General features: G+C 43.5%; 1 protein-coding gene across 1 annotated transcript in view; it reads right to left on the bottom strand.

The window, feature by feature from the left end:
* Positions 1-1,684: 1,684 nt before the first annotated feature.
* RRN3 (RRN3 homolog, RNA polymerase I transcription factor) overlaps positions 1,685-18,723 on the bottom strand; it is a 29,526-nt gene continuing 12,487 nt past the window's right edge. The window contains exons 8-18 of the mRNA XM_045875018.3: positions 18,544-18,613; positions 15,625-15,723; positions 13,521-13,613; positions 12,397-12,529; positions 10,402-10,532; positions 9,027-9,157; positions 7,893-8,077; positions 5,832-5,940; positions 4,099-4,251; positions 2,862-2,949; positions 1,685-2,216 (exon numbers count right to left, since the gene is read on the bottom strand). Of these exons, the coding sequence (XP_045730974.1) occupies positions 2,055-2,216; positions 2,862-2,949; positions 4,099-4,251; positions 5,832-5,940; positions 7,893-8,077; positions 9,027-9,157; positions 10,402-10,532; positions 12,397-12,529; positions 13,521-13,613; positions 15,625-15,723; positions 18,544-18,613 (1,354 nt within the window). The 3' untranslated portion in view covers positions 1,685-2,054. The remainder of the gene's footprint in view (positions 2,217-2,861; positions 2,950-4,098; positions 4,252-5,831; positions 5,941-7,892; positions 8,078-9,026; positions 9,158-10,401; positions 10,533-12,396; positions 12,530-13,520; positions 13,614-15,624; positions 15,724-18,543; positions 18,614-18,723) is intronic.

The following is an 18,723-nucleotide window of genomic DNA, read 5'->3' as shown; positions in this document are numbered from 1 at the left end:
GAAAAACCCTTTTTCTAGAATTGCCAAGGGAATTTCCCCAATTTTTTTATCCCCCCATAGATGTTCCTTTAAAGCATGTGCATTTTTCAAGGAAGTGTTTGTTTTCCTGGAACCCGTTCAGGCCTGGGGGGTGGCCCTTGTGGCTGGGTGTGCTCACGGCATCCCGGACACGCTGGCTGCCCCTGGAGGTCACTCTCCTCTGCAGCATGTACTTTCTTTCCCAGCACCCGCAGCCGCTCTGGCGGGACCTCTGCCTCTGTAACGGAGTAAGGGTTCAGCTGCAGTTTCTCACAGAGCTTCAGCAGAGATCAGTAAAAACCACAGAAAACACAATATCTGTGTGAGAAGCCTCTTTATTGGGGTACCTCCCATGACTCCTTTACTGGTGTAAGAACCACAGGTCCAGATTAACCATGTCATTGTTTTATTTTCACAATGTTATTTTCCCTCAAACTCCTTTGAAATTAAACATTTATTTATGAAGATACCCTTAACTACATTAAAACTTCTCAACCCACAAAGGCCCACTTACCGTTAACTTCTAGGGACACATTTTCACGTACTCATTTACCCAGGGTACAAAAATCCCACCTTTTTGCCAGCAGTTAAAAGAACAGAGAACCCAAAGGTTCTCAAATGACTTTCCACAAAGTCACCAAAAGAAAATCCGCAATATCCAAAACCTTTTAAACCCATAAAAATTTCTATTTTCCAAAAACATATTTACTCTACATTGCCATCAATACAATTATACAAGAGCATACAAAGCCCCAGGAAAGAGAGAGTATTTCATTACAAAATATTTGTGATCAAGAAAATATCGCTTGCTTTTAAATAATACGATAAGTGGCAGAAAAATAAATATGTTTAGAGAGGTCTATTTTCATAAGCAACAAAAAAGTACACAAATAAGGAACGAAGCTAAAATATGCATTAGCTACAAAATGAGTCTAGCAGTGTTTGCACACACGTGTTATAAAGTGAGGTTGTTCCAACTCCTCTCTCTCAGTGTTTAGTTATAAAAGTACAAAAAGAGCCTCCCCGGAGGAGGATCTCACCGAGCTGAAATCCACGATACAAACAGCCAGTAGACGGAGGCTGAAGCTGTAACCTTGGTCTGTTGTCGCTAGTGAAACCATTCTACCAACTAACCCAAGCGCCCCTTTCTGTGCCGTTAGCACAAAGAAATTCTCAAGATGACCAACTGATTCTAGTTTAAAAAGAAAAAAAAATCCAAGTAACATTCCCCTACAAACAAGTAGTTCCAGTTCTAACAGCTCCTGGGAGCCTCAGGGTAAAATGCCATGTGCTGTGTTTTATAAAAGCCCAACCCCACTCTCCGTGCATGGGAATTCCATTTACCCCGAACTCCATGGTTCTTTTAAACCCATTTTTAAACTCACAAGTGTATGATTTGTCTGCTTCTATTTCTCTAAATCCTCCAGCTCTTCCCTCCAGGATTTCATTGGTCTCCAAAGTCCCTGGGGGTCTTCCGTACCAGCTCCAGCTTCCAGCATCAGGGACCAGCTCTGGCCACCTCCCCACCCTCCTCCTGTCCCCTCTGCACCCCACTGAAATCCCAACACACAGATACAGTTCCAGCTGAGGGGCAACAATGTCTCCAAAGTAAATCATTTTAAAGACACTCGACAGTGTCTACATAGAGCATTTTTTCACTGAAAAGAAATCAGATCAACACAGTCCTGTGACTACGGCTCAGACAAAACCTGTGTGAAAAATGCAATCGGTTAAAACAGGCTGTTGCCAATATTAGAAATTTCACAATGATGTCAGAAAGCTGTAAGAGAAATAAAATATACATTAAACAAAGAACCAAGCCTTCAACATTTATCATCAACTCCATTCTAAAATATTGCACATGATATCCAGTCTTTTCCTTTTGTCTGGAGGGGAGCAAAAAAGAAAAAAACCACGTCCGTCCAGACACTAGAGTAGGTCTACCTTGAAAGTAAGATGCCTGAGGCATGTCCTCGCTCTAGTCGAAACAGGGTGAGCCCTGGTACTGAAGGGCACGATGAGGAGGAATGCTCGTCTCAATCACAAATCCTTGCAATCAGAGGGGACTGGTCTGGCAGATACAACACAGGAGGGGAGCCCACACTACTCGAGGGACTTCGGAAATGCGTGTCAAAGGAGCTCGGAGTGATCCCAACTTCACCTTTCAAAAAATCATCATCCTCATCTTCCACCACCTCCTGTATAAAGAACAGAGGTTATCAGTAGGATCACCAGCGGCAATGTGAAATTTCAAGAGTTCCTCTCAGGAATGTGCCACTTCTAGAAAGAGGAAGGTCAAGAAACATATCTTAATTTTGGAAGCTTCCTCTGATGCACACTTCTTCATGACCAACCACCCACACAACTACTCATCACACGTCGTAACTAACAGATTTTAAGCTCAAAGAGGGCAGGCAGCATGACACGCATTCTCGCTCAGCGTCCTCCCCCTTGTGTCTAATACAATGGGCATGAGTGAATGAACAACCGCCCCCCTCCGACCCGAGCAAAATATAAAGAAAAAAGAGCTTTCCAATGATTACTTATGAAAAACAAGACTTAAGTAAATTTGAGATTGTTACTTGGTGGTAATGATCATGTGGTAAAGATCTTAATTTGTTGAGCTGATTTTTAATAAACCTTCACTTCCCAAAGTCCGCTTACAACAGAGTGTCTACTTTAAACAATAAAAATTCTTTTCATAAGAACATAGTGCGCTTGGATTTTTGTAAAGGCAGAATGAATAAAATGTCATGTTTTGTAGATTTAACACTGCTATGTCCTATTTGACTGTGGTCTGTAACCACGCTGGAGGTTCCCAGTGTGCGGAGTCACAAACTTACCTTTTTAATGGGCTTCTTGAACTCCTGAAGCTCTTCTGCACTCATGTCTTCCCATATCTGATAAACAGGATCGACGAATTTCTTTGACCTGTCGACAGAGGTCACATTTCAAAATCAAGTTCAAGGCCACACTTAAGGTCAGACTTGTCTGGCTGGCTGGCTCTTTACTCAACAGGATCCATTACCCAAAATAAAAACAATGGCTCAGGGGCGCCTGGGTGGCTCAGTCGTTAAGCGTCTGCCTTCGGCCCAGGTCATGATCCCAGGGTCCTGGGATCGAGTCCCACATCGGGCTCCCTGCTCCGCGGGAAGCCCTCTTCTCCCTCTCCCACTCCCCCTGCTTGTGTTCCCTCTCTCGCTGTGTCTCTCTGTCAAATAAATAAAATCTTTAAAAAAAAAAACAATGGCTCAAATAATCATTGTGCCAAAAAATACTGGATGTCAGTACTGTAAATAACATGGCTCCTTGTTTATAAAGCTTCATCTACTCAGATGGCATATTCAGCTACTGTTTCTCATCTTTTTATTTTCAAATGAAATTATTTCTCAAGTCTGTCAGGACCGACAATGAGTTAGAATAAGTTCAAATGAAAACAAAATTGTGTTACTCTGAAATTTCATTTTTTATATTCCTACAATAATTCTACTAAAGATTAGTCTGGGAAAAAAGACCAATGTGGTTTCAGTTAACCAAGACTTGGGGGGCCAGATAATCCTACATCGTGGTGTTGCTAGTTAGAAGCTGCACAGTAAGCCTATGTCCTTATACAAATGCAAAGTTAAAGACCGGCCTGGTGGTTTTTCACCATTACCCGCCCAGATAAACGGCGTGGCTGCTGTTTATCCTCGGCAGCAGCAGGGAACGTGGTCTCTAGAGGAAGGAACAAGTCGCCTGGCAGAAAATTGTGAGCCACGAATAGGCAGCATCCTCCCCATCCGGAACCTCTATACTGGCAGCCCGTTTCGTGTTGAAAACGACCGGTTTACAGGAAAACAGAAGATAGATGAAAAACCTTTGGTGTCAATCCGGGGTTCTTCCTGAACTACAGGGCTGCACACCCCGCAGCCTCTAACAGGCATTCTCTACCCAAGGCCCATGAAACATTCGACGGGGACCCTGAGCCGCTGACAAACCGATACGAATGCCACTTACGACAAAGAAACCCTCAGCCTGGGGGAAGCAAATACACGTCCCATGTACAGTGCCCCAGCCGGTCGACAGGCTGAGAGTACCCACCTCTTAAGCACACAAGGATCGAAGGGGAAGAAGGTGTCAAGTGGGTTTGTGCAGGTTTGCACCGAGTCCCCGCCAGCCGTGTTTCTAATGACCGGCAGCATCTGGCGATTATTCCTCTCGATGATGGTGTAGCAGAAGACCAGCTGGTATTTGCTGCGGAACAACAAAGCCAAGACACAGACGGAAGGCTTTAACCTCGTGCACTAACTCTGCACGGAGGTACCTGTTCCTGTCACACCCGTGCTGACCGCACAGATGTCACACATAACACGTGCAAGAAAACAATCACATACAACAGGAAGCAATGCTTTTAGGGCACAGCTTATGGGCCTGCTGTTTACACGCTTGCCAAGGAGCAAGAGGGCGCTTAGTGGATAGGCACGACTCACTAAAACGGAATGTGTTCGAGGTAGGGCTCTCCTGGTTGGCAAGATACTCTAAGCTAAGTGGCGTCTGCTATCTGTAAGACAATGAGGAGGCTGGTGGAAAGGGGCTTCTCTGACAGGACTGTGGTCGCTGAGGGCTCTACCGGACACGCCTGTAACGAGGCCCAACTCTGAAAAAGTAACAGCTTAAATCCCAACAAACGATTGATTAAAAACCAATTAACAGAACGAGACACAGCAGTTCAAATCAAATGCACCTGTATGGGTCAAGAGGCGTCCCCAACCCATTTAGGAAGCAAAAGCCCCAGAATGACACATCAGTTGGACACAGACCTCCGGTCCCAGGTCTTGCTCTCAGCCTCACACGCGAGCCCCGAAGGCCACTGTCCACCGGACCCCAGACCCACGCCTGTCGGACAGTCTGCTGCCACCGGAGGAATATTCTAGGGGCTCCTGCCTCTGCCGCCTCCTGTCTTCCCACACTGTGTGGGGACCTTTCATCCCCCCACCCCCCAACGCTCCTGCTTGTCGTTTATTCCTTTCCTTAATTCTGTTATCATTTTTGAGATCTCAGGAGAGACAGAACACCTTGAACTACATGCCCAGCAAAGGAAAAATAAGATTACTGAATAAGAGCAGCAATCGGTCTAAGGGACTAAGGGATGAAAGAATTACCTCTGTCTTCTAATAGAACAGACTCCTGTGTGTTGAAGATTTTAAGCTATGATCCTACCCTGAATACCCTGACCAAGGGCTCAAAGTCTCCAACTCACTTTGTACCCGAAGCAGACTTGTTCGGGAAATGCCAGACGGCCTGCGTTCGCGCGCTGGCCCCCGGCCACCGGGCAGCCACTTCTCACGAGTCACGCCGTCTCTCTGGGCCCCCACCATCCCGGTGTGAAACAGGACTTACCACCACCACCCTAGGACCGGGAGGACGCAGCGAGTTCTGCGTGACGTGCGTCCACGTGCGCAGGACCTGGGACCCAGCCCCCGCCGGCCGCTGTGCACGCCTCCCGCGGCCGGTCTCTGTTTATTACTCTAAGAAACATCTTTGGTCTGTACCTCCCAGCTTACTGGTTGCCTTACTCATTTCAAAGTGCGAGGCTTCCGCTGAATTATCATCTTTGAATACAAAGCACTAGCAACCTCCAGTACCATCAAAGCATAAAAACAAAAGCTTCACTGCAGTGCTTCCTGTAAGTAGGGGGTTACTGGTTTTTATGCATTTTATGGTTACCAATTTTACTGAATAATTTCACAGAAATTTAGTGGAATTGTACAATACTGATACTAACACGAACTTATTTTTAAATAATTTCCACCCATAAAGTATAAATAACTTACCTTGTGATTGCAGCAAAAAAGTTAACTACTGAAGGCAGACAAATCTTCAGGGGATTTAGCTGGCTCATCACTATACGTTCAAAATTTAGACTTTGAAGGTATCTCAAACCTATGATTAAAAAACAAAGCATTTTTTAGAAAGTACAAACATGACAGTCTAAATACCTTTCAACAGCCCGGATTTTTTCACAAATCAAAAAAATTTTTCACAAAATTACTTGCAGAAATGCTTTAAATAATTGAGGTCCATGCAGTCACACAATGCAGAGCCCCGTAGGAGGTCACCAGGCTTAACCACACTCACTTCTGACTAAGTTAACTTTTCTAAAGAAAACAGCGTATTCTTTCAAAGACCCGGGAAGTAAGCACACATCCTTAGTGGGCTATGAACTTATATGACAATTTGGAATTCAGATATTTGTAAACTCAGCATATCCTGAGTTTATAGAGAAATCACGAAATCAGTACGAAGTTGAGGCAACACGCGGAGTGTCCACTCCCAAGAGGTAATGACTGTGTATGATCTGGAATTTCTCCTTCCTGACTTCCAGAGACAGATATGTATGCCAATCTGACAAGAGCAAACAAACAGCAAGTCCTGCACGTCTGAAATTGTTAGTGAAATTGAGCAAGTTATTCAAGTATGTGATAGTTGTTCATATATCAGTTTTTTTTTTTTTTTCACAAGGAAACTACGGAGATAGAAGTAAAATTTAGATACCACTCTCCTGAAACAAATAAATAGAATTCTCTCCTATACTAGTAAAAGTAAGACACCACGCTTATTTTAAAAGGCAAGCAAACCAACCTGTGCTTAAGTATATTTTATTTTAGGAGATTCTTTAATGTATATATATTTTTTAAGTTTTATTTATTTAAGTAATCTCTACACCCAAAGTGGGGCTCAAACTCACGACCCTGGGATCAACAGTCTCACAGTCTTCTGACTGAGCCAGCCAGGAGCCCCATCTTTGAAGTATATTCTGATAAAAATAACTAAAAATGGGATACTGTCATGGCTTACAAGAACAACATCCTCTTTAACCAAGACTTTTGCCATTTATTCATACCAAAAAAAGCAGATACTTTGCTTACGTGCTAAAACCTTGTCCTACTCCTAGTTTATACAACTAGTTTTAACCTTTTGAGAAGTAACAGATTATAAATAAATACATACACTGCAACACATACAAGTTTCAGTTTAGAGTTGTGGTTCTCAACTCTCAAGGCAGCTGTGCCCCCAAGAGGACGTGGGGCAGTGTCTGGGGAGCTCCAGCTGTCACAACAGAGGGCAGGGTTGTGGGGGGCCCAACTGACATTTAGTGGGTAGAGGGTGCTAACCATCCTAGAATGCCCAGCACGGCCCCCACAACAACTAGAGAACCAGCCCCAAATGTCAGAGGTTGAGAAAATCTGTAGAGGAAACAGCCTATTAAACCATTTGAATTATTGCAAAGTGCAAATAGTTAAAACCATTTAAACGGACTTAACTGATATTGTTCTTGTCACACTAACTTGATAAACAAGCTTCATCTGGTAGATTTAAATTATATGCAACCTTTAGAAATTAGCAAAACTGAAAACCAGTAGATGAACGCTCAAGTCCCTAGATAAAGCAGCATAACTGTTATGACCCCAAGCTTTAGAATCATATTCATCTAATCCCGCCAATCAATATCCTGCTTGTGCTAAGGGTCCCCCTGTGGGGGTGGGGAATGACGCCTGCCTTTCATGGGCCAGCATGAGGACAAGCAGGAAGCGCTGTGCCGGGCCTTGCCTCTGAAGAAGAGCCCCTTCATGGTTCACAATTAGTCTAGATGCCACCCTCTAAAACAGAGGTGCTCCACCTCAAATCCACCCTCTGTTAAAGAGAGGTCTTAGAGGGCTTTAGGGGCCTAAGGGCCACTTGAAATTATGTGTCAAAGCTTGACGTGTGCATGGGCACTATTCTGACTCCACAGTTTCCATCAAATTCTCAAAAAAGAAACACCTGTCCCTTCTAAAGGGTGATTAGTATTCCAGGAAAATCCAGTTCGCATCCATCAATCCCACATCACTGACCTTCTTTCAGATTTCCACTTAAAAGCTGCTCGTGTCTAAAAACGAAAGTGTAGAACACAGCTTGACAGGCTGAATAAAATGGTCCGTGGAGAGCAACGTCACAAAATGCCTTTGTTCCTGAATCCTGCTTATTAAGGTATATGTGCAGCCAGTTAACCAAAAGATCGAGGCATGACTTTACAGTACTAGGGAAAAGAAAAACCAAGTCAACTTCACTTGCTTCATAAAAAACCAAAAGTGACACAAAAACACACAACTGTCTCTCACTACAGACTAGGAACAGTCAGTCCGTAGGCTTCTTGATCTATTACCCGTGGGCACAGAGAAGCAGCAAACAAAGGAAGGAAAAGGATGGGTGGGCAGGAAGACAGCTTTTCAATTCTAAGGTAGAGTGCATGGACCTTCTAGGAACAGGCAGGCCCCTAAAGCTGCCTGAGGTCCCAAGGGATGGACAAGCATCTCCTTATCGACTCAGAGGGCTTCTCTGACGGCCTCCCTGCCCTCTCAGAGGAATAGGGCCACAGAAAAGGGCACATTTAGCAACATTTTATGAGGAGGAGACCATCTGATTGACTTCACCCTTCCCTATGGGGTTCTGACAAAGTCCTGTGGCCTACAATTTAGGGCAGAGTGGACAGATGGCTTTTAGTTGTCGGGGAAGGGTTTGTAACAGCAGCCTTGCCCAAAGACATCTTCATGGATCACTGGAAGAAGTAGGCCCAGAGTTGGCCTCCTAAACAGATCTTTCTATTACCTTTAAAAGGGTTTTTTCTTCAGCTTTAACAGATACAACTGATTCGGAATGCAAATGAAAAATGACAAACCTATAAAAAGAATCAAAACAGTATACAACACTGTACAATACCCATAAAGACAAATGGGTCTTCACGTTCAAGTGTAACCATGCAAAACAGATGACAAAAGCTTTCCATATGAGCTTTTATATCTAAAGGAGACATTTTATTCTGAGATTGCTTTTTGGAAATGTAAACATCTTGCATAAAATGGGGGAACAGATTTTTTCACTTTAAAAGCAGACAAAAATTAAAGCAGGTATTTCTCTGACTTAAGACTTTTTGCTATAATCTTTTTAAAGCATGACATAAAAAGCACTTGGAAAATTAGGTTACTTACATAAGAGGAATAAATTTAGCTCTTGCCAAAAAGCTTCCAATATAATTTCCAGCAGCTTGCCTGATGATGGCAGGATTATTTGGATCCTGCAATTTTTTCCAGAGATGTTCCAAAAATGCTTCTGCGAATCCCTATAAAAAGAGAAGGTATTGCTTTAATCTTTTTTAATGTTGAAGAAATCTCTGATTATCGGAATCCTAAGATTGTAACTCAGCAATAGGGGAAAGTGCTAGTATCTCGGTCACACCGCTAGATAAATAACATATGCAGTTCTCATGGTTCTTAATTTTACAACACTCTGAGATAATAGTATTAAAAACAAAAGGTGTTCCCCAGCCTTATTTAAGTTCCCAAATGAGCTGAAATTTAGATTCAACCCTACAGATTTCATAGGTTCAGTGACAGAGTTTTGGAATCCGAGTGATCCCGCCGTTTAGCCAGAAATGGAAAGCAGGGACGAGCCACACTCACGTGGGAACCGTGCGGCAGGGCCGTCACAGTGCCAAGCCCTCTCCCGGTCTCTGACCGCACGTACTGAACTTACCCAGAAACAGAGACACAGATTCAAGGGCAATGTTCAACTAATTATGCTAATCATACAAAAAAGACTAATGAAAGCTTCTTTTTAACAAAGGCACAACCTCCAACTTCTCCCAAATAACTCTCTTCAAGAGCACTAAAACATACTTCAGGGCAAAGTAAATTTAATCCTTCTTACCCATGCCCAGCACTCTCCTGACTATTCCAAGAAGCTACAAAACAGTGGCAAAGGAACAGTCTTCTGTATTTCCATTTTTGTTTCCATAACAGAAAGCCACTGCCTAAAGTTTTAAAATTCTGGATTTAGAAGTTGTTCTGGGATCAAGTGAGTTAGGATCAACTGAGAGAATGAAGGACAAAAACAGTTAAATATCCCCTGGGATTTTTAACAGCCAGGACTGGAATGAAAGGGAAGGGCACCGTCTAGCGTACCAAACGCAGAATGGCACTTTCGGAGCACTTGGCCTAGGACGAGCTTTTTTTTTTTTTTTAAAGATTTTATTTATTTATTTGACACAGAGAGAGAGAGAGCACAAGCAAGGGAACAGTAGAGGGAGAGGGAGAAGCAGGCTCCCGCTGAGCACGGAGCACGGAGCCCGATGCGCGGCTCGATCCCAGGACTGTGAGATCATAACCTGAGCCGAAGGCAGACGCTCAACCATCTGAGCCACCCAGGCGCCTCCAGGACGAGCTATCTTATTAGAGGCACCAGAAAAGTGAGCTCAGGAAAAAGAAATACCTCATGTCTCCCTTCCCTACAGCCCCCACCCCCAGTTTTTAAGGGAAAATCATGGGTAAGAATAAAAAGCTAAGACCATGTTGACATGGTACTCACCAATTTAAAACTGCAGAGGTAAAACATGAAAAACTGTACATGGCAGGAGGCGTGGGTGGGCAACAGGAGTTTGTCGAAGATGGTTATGAGATCTCGATATAAATCCTTTGTTTTGTTGTTATCTACCTTGCCTAAAGAGAAAATTTGGCATTTCAGCTTTACACATTGTTTTTAGGCTGCCACTTTCATTTACCAAATTTCTAAAAATAAAATACCATTAAGAAACATCACCCATTAGAAACTGAGGGTTCTAGAGGGGAAGTGGGTGGGGGGATGGGTTAGCCCAGTGATGGGTATTAAGGAGGGCACGTTCTGCATGGAGCACTGGGTGTTATATGCAAACAATGAATCATGGAACACTACATCAAAAACTAATGATGTAATGTATGGTGATTAACAACATAATAAAATAAAAAATAAATAAAAAATAAAATACAAAAAAGAAATATCACCCATTAAGCTATGCTTATAACAAAATGCCATTTTTATTTTGCACAGATTTTCCTTTATAACTATAATAATCCAGCACTGACAATGAAGCAGGCCCTCACCTCACACACTGCTGTGATGCCATGAACAGGAAGCCCTTCTGAAGGGCAATTTTACTAGTTATGTGGCAGAGGCCCCCCCCTTTTTTTTTTTTTAAAGATTTTATTTATTTGACAGAGAGGGAACACAAGCAGGGGGAGTGGGAGGGAGAAGGAGGCTTCCCGCGGAGCAGGGAGCCCAATGCGGGGATCGATCCCAGGACCCTGAGATCATGACCTGAGCCAAAGGCAGACACTTAACAACTGAGCCACCCAAGCGCCCCGGGCAGAAGCCCTTTGATCCACTAATTCTGCTGCTAAGAATTTATCACAAGCACATTTCCAGACATATACATATATACAAGGATGTTCATTACACATTTATAATGGCAAAAAAAAGGAGGGGGGAAGGTGCCTGGGTGGCCCAGTCAGTTAAGCATCTGCCTTTGGCTCAGGTCATGATCCTGGAATCAAGTCTCCCCTGCTCAGGAGGGGAGTCTGCTTTTCCCTCTCCCTCTGCTCCTCCCCCACCCACCCCACCCCCGCCCCCGTGCGCTCTCTCTCTTGCTCAGTCTTTCAAATAAATAAAATCTTCAAAAAAAAACAAAAAGAGGGGGGAGAAAAAAAAAAGAGACAATTAAATCCACACGATCAATAGCAACCTAGAAGGACAGTTAATTGTCTGAGAAAATGTTCACAGCAGGTGGAAAAGGGCAGATTATGAATCACTGTGTACATCATGACCCCCAAATCCACTGAAAAACACACTCCTAAATATACACATGCTAACAGAAAAGAAAAACAGTTCAAAATGCTAATGATGGTTCTCTAAATCGAATGCAGACATTTAAATTGTCTTTTTTCTTTTCCTATAGTTCCCAAATTTTCTCTCATCAACTGTATTATTTTTATAACAACAAAAAAATTAACTCAGTCAACTCAGATTCAAGTCCTATTATTCTGAATGGCCAACTATCATACTTAAATCTTTACGATGGGAATAAAGAATCCTGTTTTCATGGCAAAGCCTCCAAACGCAAAGTTCCAGGACGGCAAGAAGCACCCCGACTCATTCACTACAGCATGACACCCCCAAACTCAATCCCTAACACCAAGCACCCTGTACCAAAGTGCACTACACTCTCAGAGGTCCTGAACAACTTGAGTGCGATCTGATCCCCACCTAAAACTGACCAAACTCCAGACATCGTCCCCGACTACGACGGTCCGTGAAACCATCAGGGGCTTCGAAGACCAGTAGCTGCGCCCGAATCCAGTCCCACCCTTCTCAAGCTCTGTTACACTGGCAAGTCACGGCATCTCTCTAAACCCGCTTCGCCCCATCCTCGGAACAGTGACTTGTCCAGGACCTCTAGGAGGACTATGTCATGTATGAGAAACACCGAGCACACAGCCAGGCACGCTGCCACGTTCAAATGCAGCTACTGTGACGAGTGCAGCTCGTTACCATCTACGTAGCAGACATCCTTGATGTAGGACAGCAGCAAAGACAGCAGGATGTCCAGGCGCTCGGCTACAGGATGGACCATGTGATCGAGTCTTTGCGGGTCAGCCTTCGCGTCAGTGTCTTCATCCTCATCCTTTGAAGATAAAGGACAAACTGACATTAAAAACTGGAGTCAAATAGGTCAGAGGGAAAATTCTCAGAGCTGATTATTTCCTTTGAATGATAAAACAAAGAGAAGACACAGACCCCCTCCTCTAGGCAGGGACTCCCCACCAGAGGTGTGACCCGGAACCGCCGGTGGCATTCCAAATAAAGCAGATTCCGAGCCCAGCCGGAGAGTCACACGGAAGGCCCTCTTGGAGAAAGGCCACACGAACACCACAGCTTTCCCCCAGCTCCTGGGACCCACTGTGCTGGGCCCTGCTGGTGCCAGGTCTCTCCCAGGACAGGGCACCCCTGCCCCAGCTGCTGGGAGCACCGGTTCTCCGGAGAACCGCCCTTGCACTCCTTCCTGCCCTCCCCAGCCGAAATGACCAGCTGACAAGGGGTCATGGGAAGCCGTCTCCCTGGCTTCAAGCTGGGATCCAGAGCTCCCGGGATCGGGGGTCATCGCTAGGGTCATCACGCTGTAGCTATTTTCCAGCTGAGAGCAAACTCTCGCTTAGTTCCTTCCCCTGCCTTTCCTGCTTCTTCACACCCTTTGTCCCTAGTGACCTAAATCCCCCTCTCAGGCCCTCCTCCTCCAGTGAACCCGGCCCTGGCAGAGAAATACTGCATTAAGACCTAAGACATGTAAAACAAAGAAATCACACAGGTATCCTTTCCTATTTATCGCTCCTTCACAAACAGTATGTGGTTTACAAAACAAAAAACAAAAAAAACAACAACAGAAAGCATAAACGTAAGAACAAAAATGAAACCTACTTCACCACTCCCACATTCACAGGCTTGGAAGTAAACGAACTCTACTGACAGTAAGCAACATGACAGCAGCTACTTATTTAAACCTCACTTTCAAGTTTGCTGAACAACTATTTTAAGCTAAAGCCTTGCAGAAGATGAGGGGCCGTTAGCCATCTCCTCCCACCCTGTGGAATAATGAGCTGTCGTTAGTAAGTGCTGACCATATTGAAGAGTCCTTCGGTGGCGTCTGGCCCGCTACCAGTCTGAATGGCTGCTTCTTCAGCATCCTCAATATCCTGCCGGGATGCATTCACCTACATTATAACAACGGGGGAAACAGATTGAAAGCAGTGAAAATACAACTACTTTAGGATGCCTGAGTGGTTCAGTCATTTGGCTATCTGCCTTCAGCTCAGGTCATGATCCCAGGTCCTAGAATAGGGCTCCCTACTCAGCAAGGAACCTGCTTCTCCCTCTCCCTCTGCCCTTCCCTCACCCTTCCACCCTGCTCCCAATATCCCTCACTCTCATGCTCTCTCTCAAATAAATAAAATCTTAAAAAAACAAACAAACAAACAACTATTTTGGGGCACCTGGGTGGTTCAGTCAGTTAAACACCTGATTCTTGGTTCTGGCTCAGGTCATGATCTCAGGGTTGTGAGATCAAGACCCGCACTGGTATCTGCATTCAGCGTGGAGTCTGCTTGAGAGTCTCTCTCCCTCTCTCTCTCTGCACACCGCACCCGCCCCCCCCACAACTTGCTCCCTCTCTCCCTTAAAAAACAAAAGAAAAATACAACTACTTTATTCGGGGACTGGAAATTCGTCTGATATACATACTTCGAAGGGGTCCACATGAGCACCCTTTCTGGCCCTGTAACTCAATACACAATTACGGTGCAAACCTACCAACTGGTCTGGGTCACAAAGGAATTTACGAGACTACAAATCACACCCCTTTCACTACATACTTCTATAAAATCATTATGAAATGCAGTGTGCTGGTCTAAATCAGTTTCCACAAACTGAACATTCATTCCAACTCTTAACATGTTGTACAAGAAGCATATCATCCATCAACTGAACAGGAAAATGACAAAATGCAAGTCAACTGGAATTACTGAATATTCATTTTGGTATATAACCCTATCTCGCATCACACAAGATTCAAATCATACATTTTTTACTCTCTCTACATGACCTCCTTTCTACATGTGCTCTCCACCGTTGCACAGTATGAACCACGGAAAGACTTTACAGATGATACGTGCAGCCGGCCAGACAGCCTTCCTCCCAGTGAGCATTGCGCCAGCCTGCCATCCTCCAGCTCATCCCCGGCCTGCCGCACTGCTGCCTCGTCCCCCCCGCCACAGTATCGGGGCTCTCCTCCATCACTCACAGCTCCTCAGGCCACAGACCTCATGTCTCCCCCAACAGCCCCGCTCCATCCCCTCCTATACCCTCACCAACCACGCACTCTCCCCTGAAACACAGCATCCCCTCCAGGGACACGGCAACAGACTCCCTCCGAATCACCAAATCCAAGGACACTGGCTCTGTTCATCCTCCTTAAAAACGTCAACAGTAGCTCACACCACTGCCCAAACCCTTCCTTCTTCCAGATCCTCTGCAGGTGTCCGTACTCACCTTCCCCACCCATCACACTTCCTCTCTCCCGACTCATCGGCATCCCGGCACAGGTGTGTCCCAGCCCCTCCTGGCCACTACCACTGCTTGCTGACCATTCTCCATCAGGCGCCCCAGCTGCACCCCAGTCCATCCACAACGGAACTCTTCCTCTTTCAACCTCCTCCTGACTTTTCTCCTTACTGCTAACACACCAACTCCATTCCCCAGGGAGCAACTGCTCTCTTACCCTGTACTTCTCCACTTCCAACCCAGTCCCAAGGACCGGTTCCGCCTTTCCTCCCCCATGTCACTAGAACCCACCACTTTCCTTCATTCCCACTGCAGACCTCTTTAAAAAAGGGTATAAAGAATTCAACATCACTTCCTTAGGAATGCCTTTCTGACCCCTTCGCATGACATCAGGTTTTCCAGCACATAACGACATGTGTTCCATTCACAGCATTTACCACGACTGTACTTTCACATGTGTGTGACCATCTAATGCCTTGTTCCCCAACCAGGAGAGATGGGACTGTCTATAACCAGCAGCACATCCATCAAGTTCAAGAAATGTTCAAAGAAATCAAAGGTGGAAATGTGGATTCTTCTCCATCATTGCTTCTATTGTTTCACATACTATGATTATGTATTTAATAAATGAAAATCAGTGAGAAAAACAGGTTATCAAATACTTACATCCAACTTGAGTAGCTTCTCGATCACAAGCTCCAGAATTTCATGCCTCAAGGTTGGAAAATATACACTAATCCTTAGTAAATTATGAACATAACATTCCTAAAACATAAAAAGACAAAACATTTCAATAGAGGATAAATGTTTCATAATGACATAAGAAAAACACTAATTATATAATCTTTAGTTCCAATTAAACAGAAAAAAGAGACTATCCAGCAGCACAGAAACTATACTGTTCCTCTATCAACACAATGTTCAGTATCATTAATCTAATTACCCCCTGGTGAATTAAATGTTTGGGGGGGTTGGTTTTATTAAGATTTTATTTTTAAGTAATCTCTACACGCAAAGGGGAGCTTGAGCTCACAACCCTTAGGATCAAGAGTCACATGTTCTACCAACTGAGCCAATCAGGCACTCCACCCCACCTCCGTAAATTTGTAATCTGTATACTTCCACAGAAATTTTTTAACCAGGTTTGAGATAGAATTCATCCATCTAAAGTGTACGATTCAACAGTATTTAGTGTACTCAGAGTTGTGCAACTGTCACCACAACCAGTTTTAGAAATTTTCATCACCTAGAAAGGATAGGGTTATCTTTTAGTAATGTACCTCCCCCCAAGCCCTCAGTAACCACTGATCTACTTTCTAAGAATTTGCCTATGCTAGACCTGTCATGGAAGCGGATTCTTATACTATGTGGCGTTTTAGCATGTTTTCAAGATTCACTCACTCTGTGGCAAGTAAACCACTCTGTTTTATTGCCAAATAATACCCACTGTATACACATACCACATTTTGTTGATTCATTGGCCCGTAAACATTTGGTTATTTCCATATTTTGAATATCCGGGTAAAGTGCTGCGTAGACATACATTTTCTTTTTTTTTTTTAAGATTTTATTTATTCATAAGAGACAGAGAGAGAGAGAGGCAGAGGGAGAAGCAGGCTCCCCACTGAGCAGGGAGCCCGATGCGGGACTCGATCCCAGGACCCTGGGATCATGACCTGAGCCGAAGGCAGACGCTTAACCATCTGAGCCACCCAGGCACCCAAGACATACATTTTCTGCTGGATAGACACCTAGCAGTGGAAATGCTAACTTGTATGGCAATTCTCTGCTTAACCTTTCTGAGAAAAGGTCAAGAGGACTTCCCAGAGCACTTCGGCACCTACCATTCTCCACTCTCACCAGCGATGGAACGAGGGTTCTGACTTCTCCACATCCTCACCACTACTTGTTACTATCTGTCCCTCTGAGTACAGCCATCCCAGCGGGTGTGAAGTGGGATCTTGCATTATGGTTTCCTCTTGCGTTTCCCTGACAGCTAGTGATGCTGAGCTTTTCCTCAACACTGACCATAAGTGTATCAATTCTGGAGAAATATCCATTCAAATCGTGTGTCCATTTTTTAGTTATTTGCCTTTTTATTATCAAGATATTAGAGTTCTTCATATATTCTAGATATACACAACTTGCAAGTATTTTCTCCCACTGTTTGGGTTGTCTTTTCACTCTCTTGAAGGTGTCCATGAAGCACAGCTGATAAACTGTAAAGAAGTTGAAGTCATCTGGTTTTCTGTGGCTCTTGTGTTTCAGGCATCCTATCTGGAAACTGTTGCCTAATTCCAGGTCACGAAAATGCTTACCTATGTGTTCTTACTAAGAGCTTTTTTTAGCTTACATTTAGGTCTTTAATCCACTTTGAGTTCATTTTTGTTTACTGTGTGAGGGGAGGCCCGGCTTCATTCTTTGCATGTAGATTTCCACTTGTCCCACAACCATTTATGGAAAAGACTGTTCTTTGCCCCATTGAATTATCTTATACTACTGGCTTTTGTATATTGATCTTATATTCTATAACCAGGTTGAACTCATCTCACTTCTAATAGTGCTTTGAGGATTCCTCAGGATTTTTCTAAATGTAGGATCATGTCATCTGCAAATACAGGCATTTTTTACTTCTTCCTTTCCAATCTGGATGCCTTTTCCTTTTCCCACCTGCCCTTGCTAGAACGTCTAGTACAATACTGAACAAAAGGGGCAAAAGCAGACATCCTTGTTTTGTTCCTTATCTTAGGAGAAAGCTCTTTCACCATTGAATAGGATACTACTTGTGAGTTTTTCATACATGTCCTTTATCAGGTTGAAAAAGTTCCCTTCTATTTTTGTCATGAAAGAGTTCTGGTGTTTGTCAAATGCTTTTGTGCATCTACTGAAATGATCATGTGGTTCCTGTCATCTATTCCACTGACTGTTGGTGGAATTTTATTAACTGATTTTAACAGGTATTAAATGAACCATGCAGTGCTAGGATAAATTTCATTTGGTCATAGTGCATAACTCTTTACGTCACTAAATGCAGTTTTCTAGTGGGTTGTTGAGGATTTTTATATCTATATTCATAAGAGATATAAGATTTATAATATGCCACTTGAAGCAGACTATCACAAACATTAGCAAACCTTATTAACTCCGTATTTAATACTTATAATACCTTATTTAGGAAAAAATAAGCTATGCTTAGTAGGAAACCATTATTCATTATTCATTATTGAAAACCAGAAGTCATCTAAATATTACACAAAAACTTAAGAAGAATTCATCCATAGAAGGTTCTGCCTTCATGTTCAAATAAGGCATGTTTACAATTGGTATAATGTATAGACTACTACCTTCTAGTAATTTTTATCTGTATAATCACTAAACCTATTCAGATATTTCTGAAATGGACTCTGCCCTTGACTTAAGGGAAAAAGGCACTGGGGATCCTCAGTGAGTTCCTAAGAAAGGAATCTGAGTCACATTCTTAGTCTTGAGTTTAATCTGGAAAACAACTGCTAAGAAAAAGATGTAACATCACCTAAAACTAAATCACAACTTTTCCATTATTTTCCCCATGAAAAGATTGCTTACCAATGTTCTCTCTGATTTTCGAACAAATGGAAATTTTTCCACCAATATTGGCATAAGAAACCACGGTGTCCTATTTAAAGAATAAAAAAATTAAAAAATCAATCCATGTTAACTGGACTTTCTTGGAAGGTGACATTTCCATTCTAAGAGCAAATATGGATGCAGGAGGCAAATGGTAAC

This window comes from Mirounga angustirostris, unplaced genomic scaffold (genome assembly GCF_029215605.1).
Source record: "Mirounga angustirostris isolate CCGP_5_RB_7025 unplaced genomic scaffold, mMirAng1.0.hap1 SCAF_5, whole genome shotgun sequence".
Lineage (NCBI taxonomy): Eukaryota > Metazoa > Chordata > Mammalia > Carnivora > Phocidae > Mirounga > Mirounga angustirostris.
Note: the sequence above shows the minus strand (reverse complement) of the source record. Positions and strands in the feature narration are given on the sequence as shown.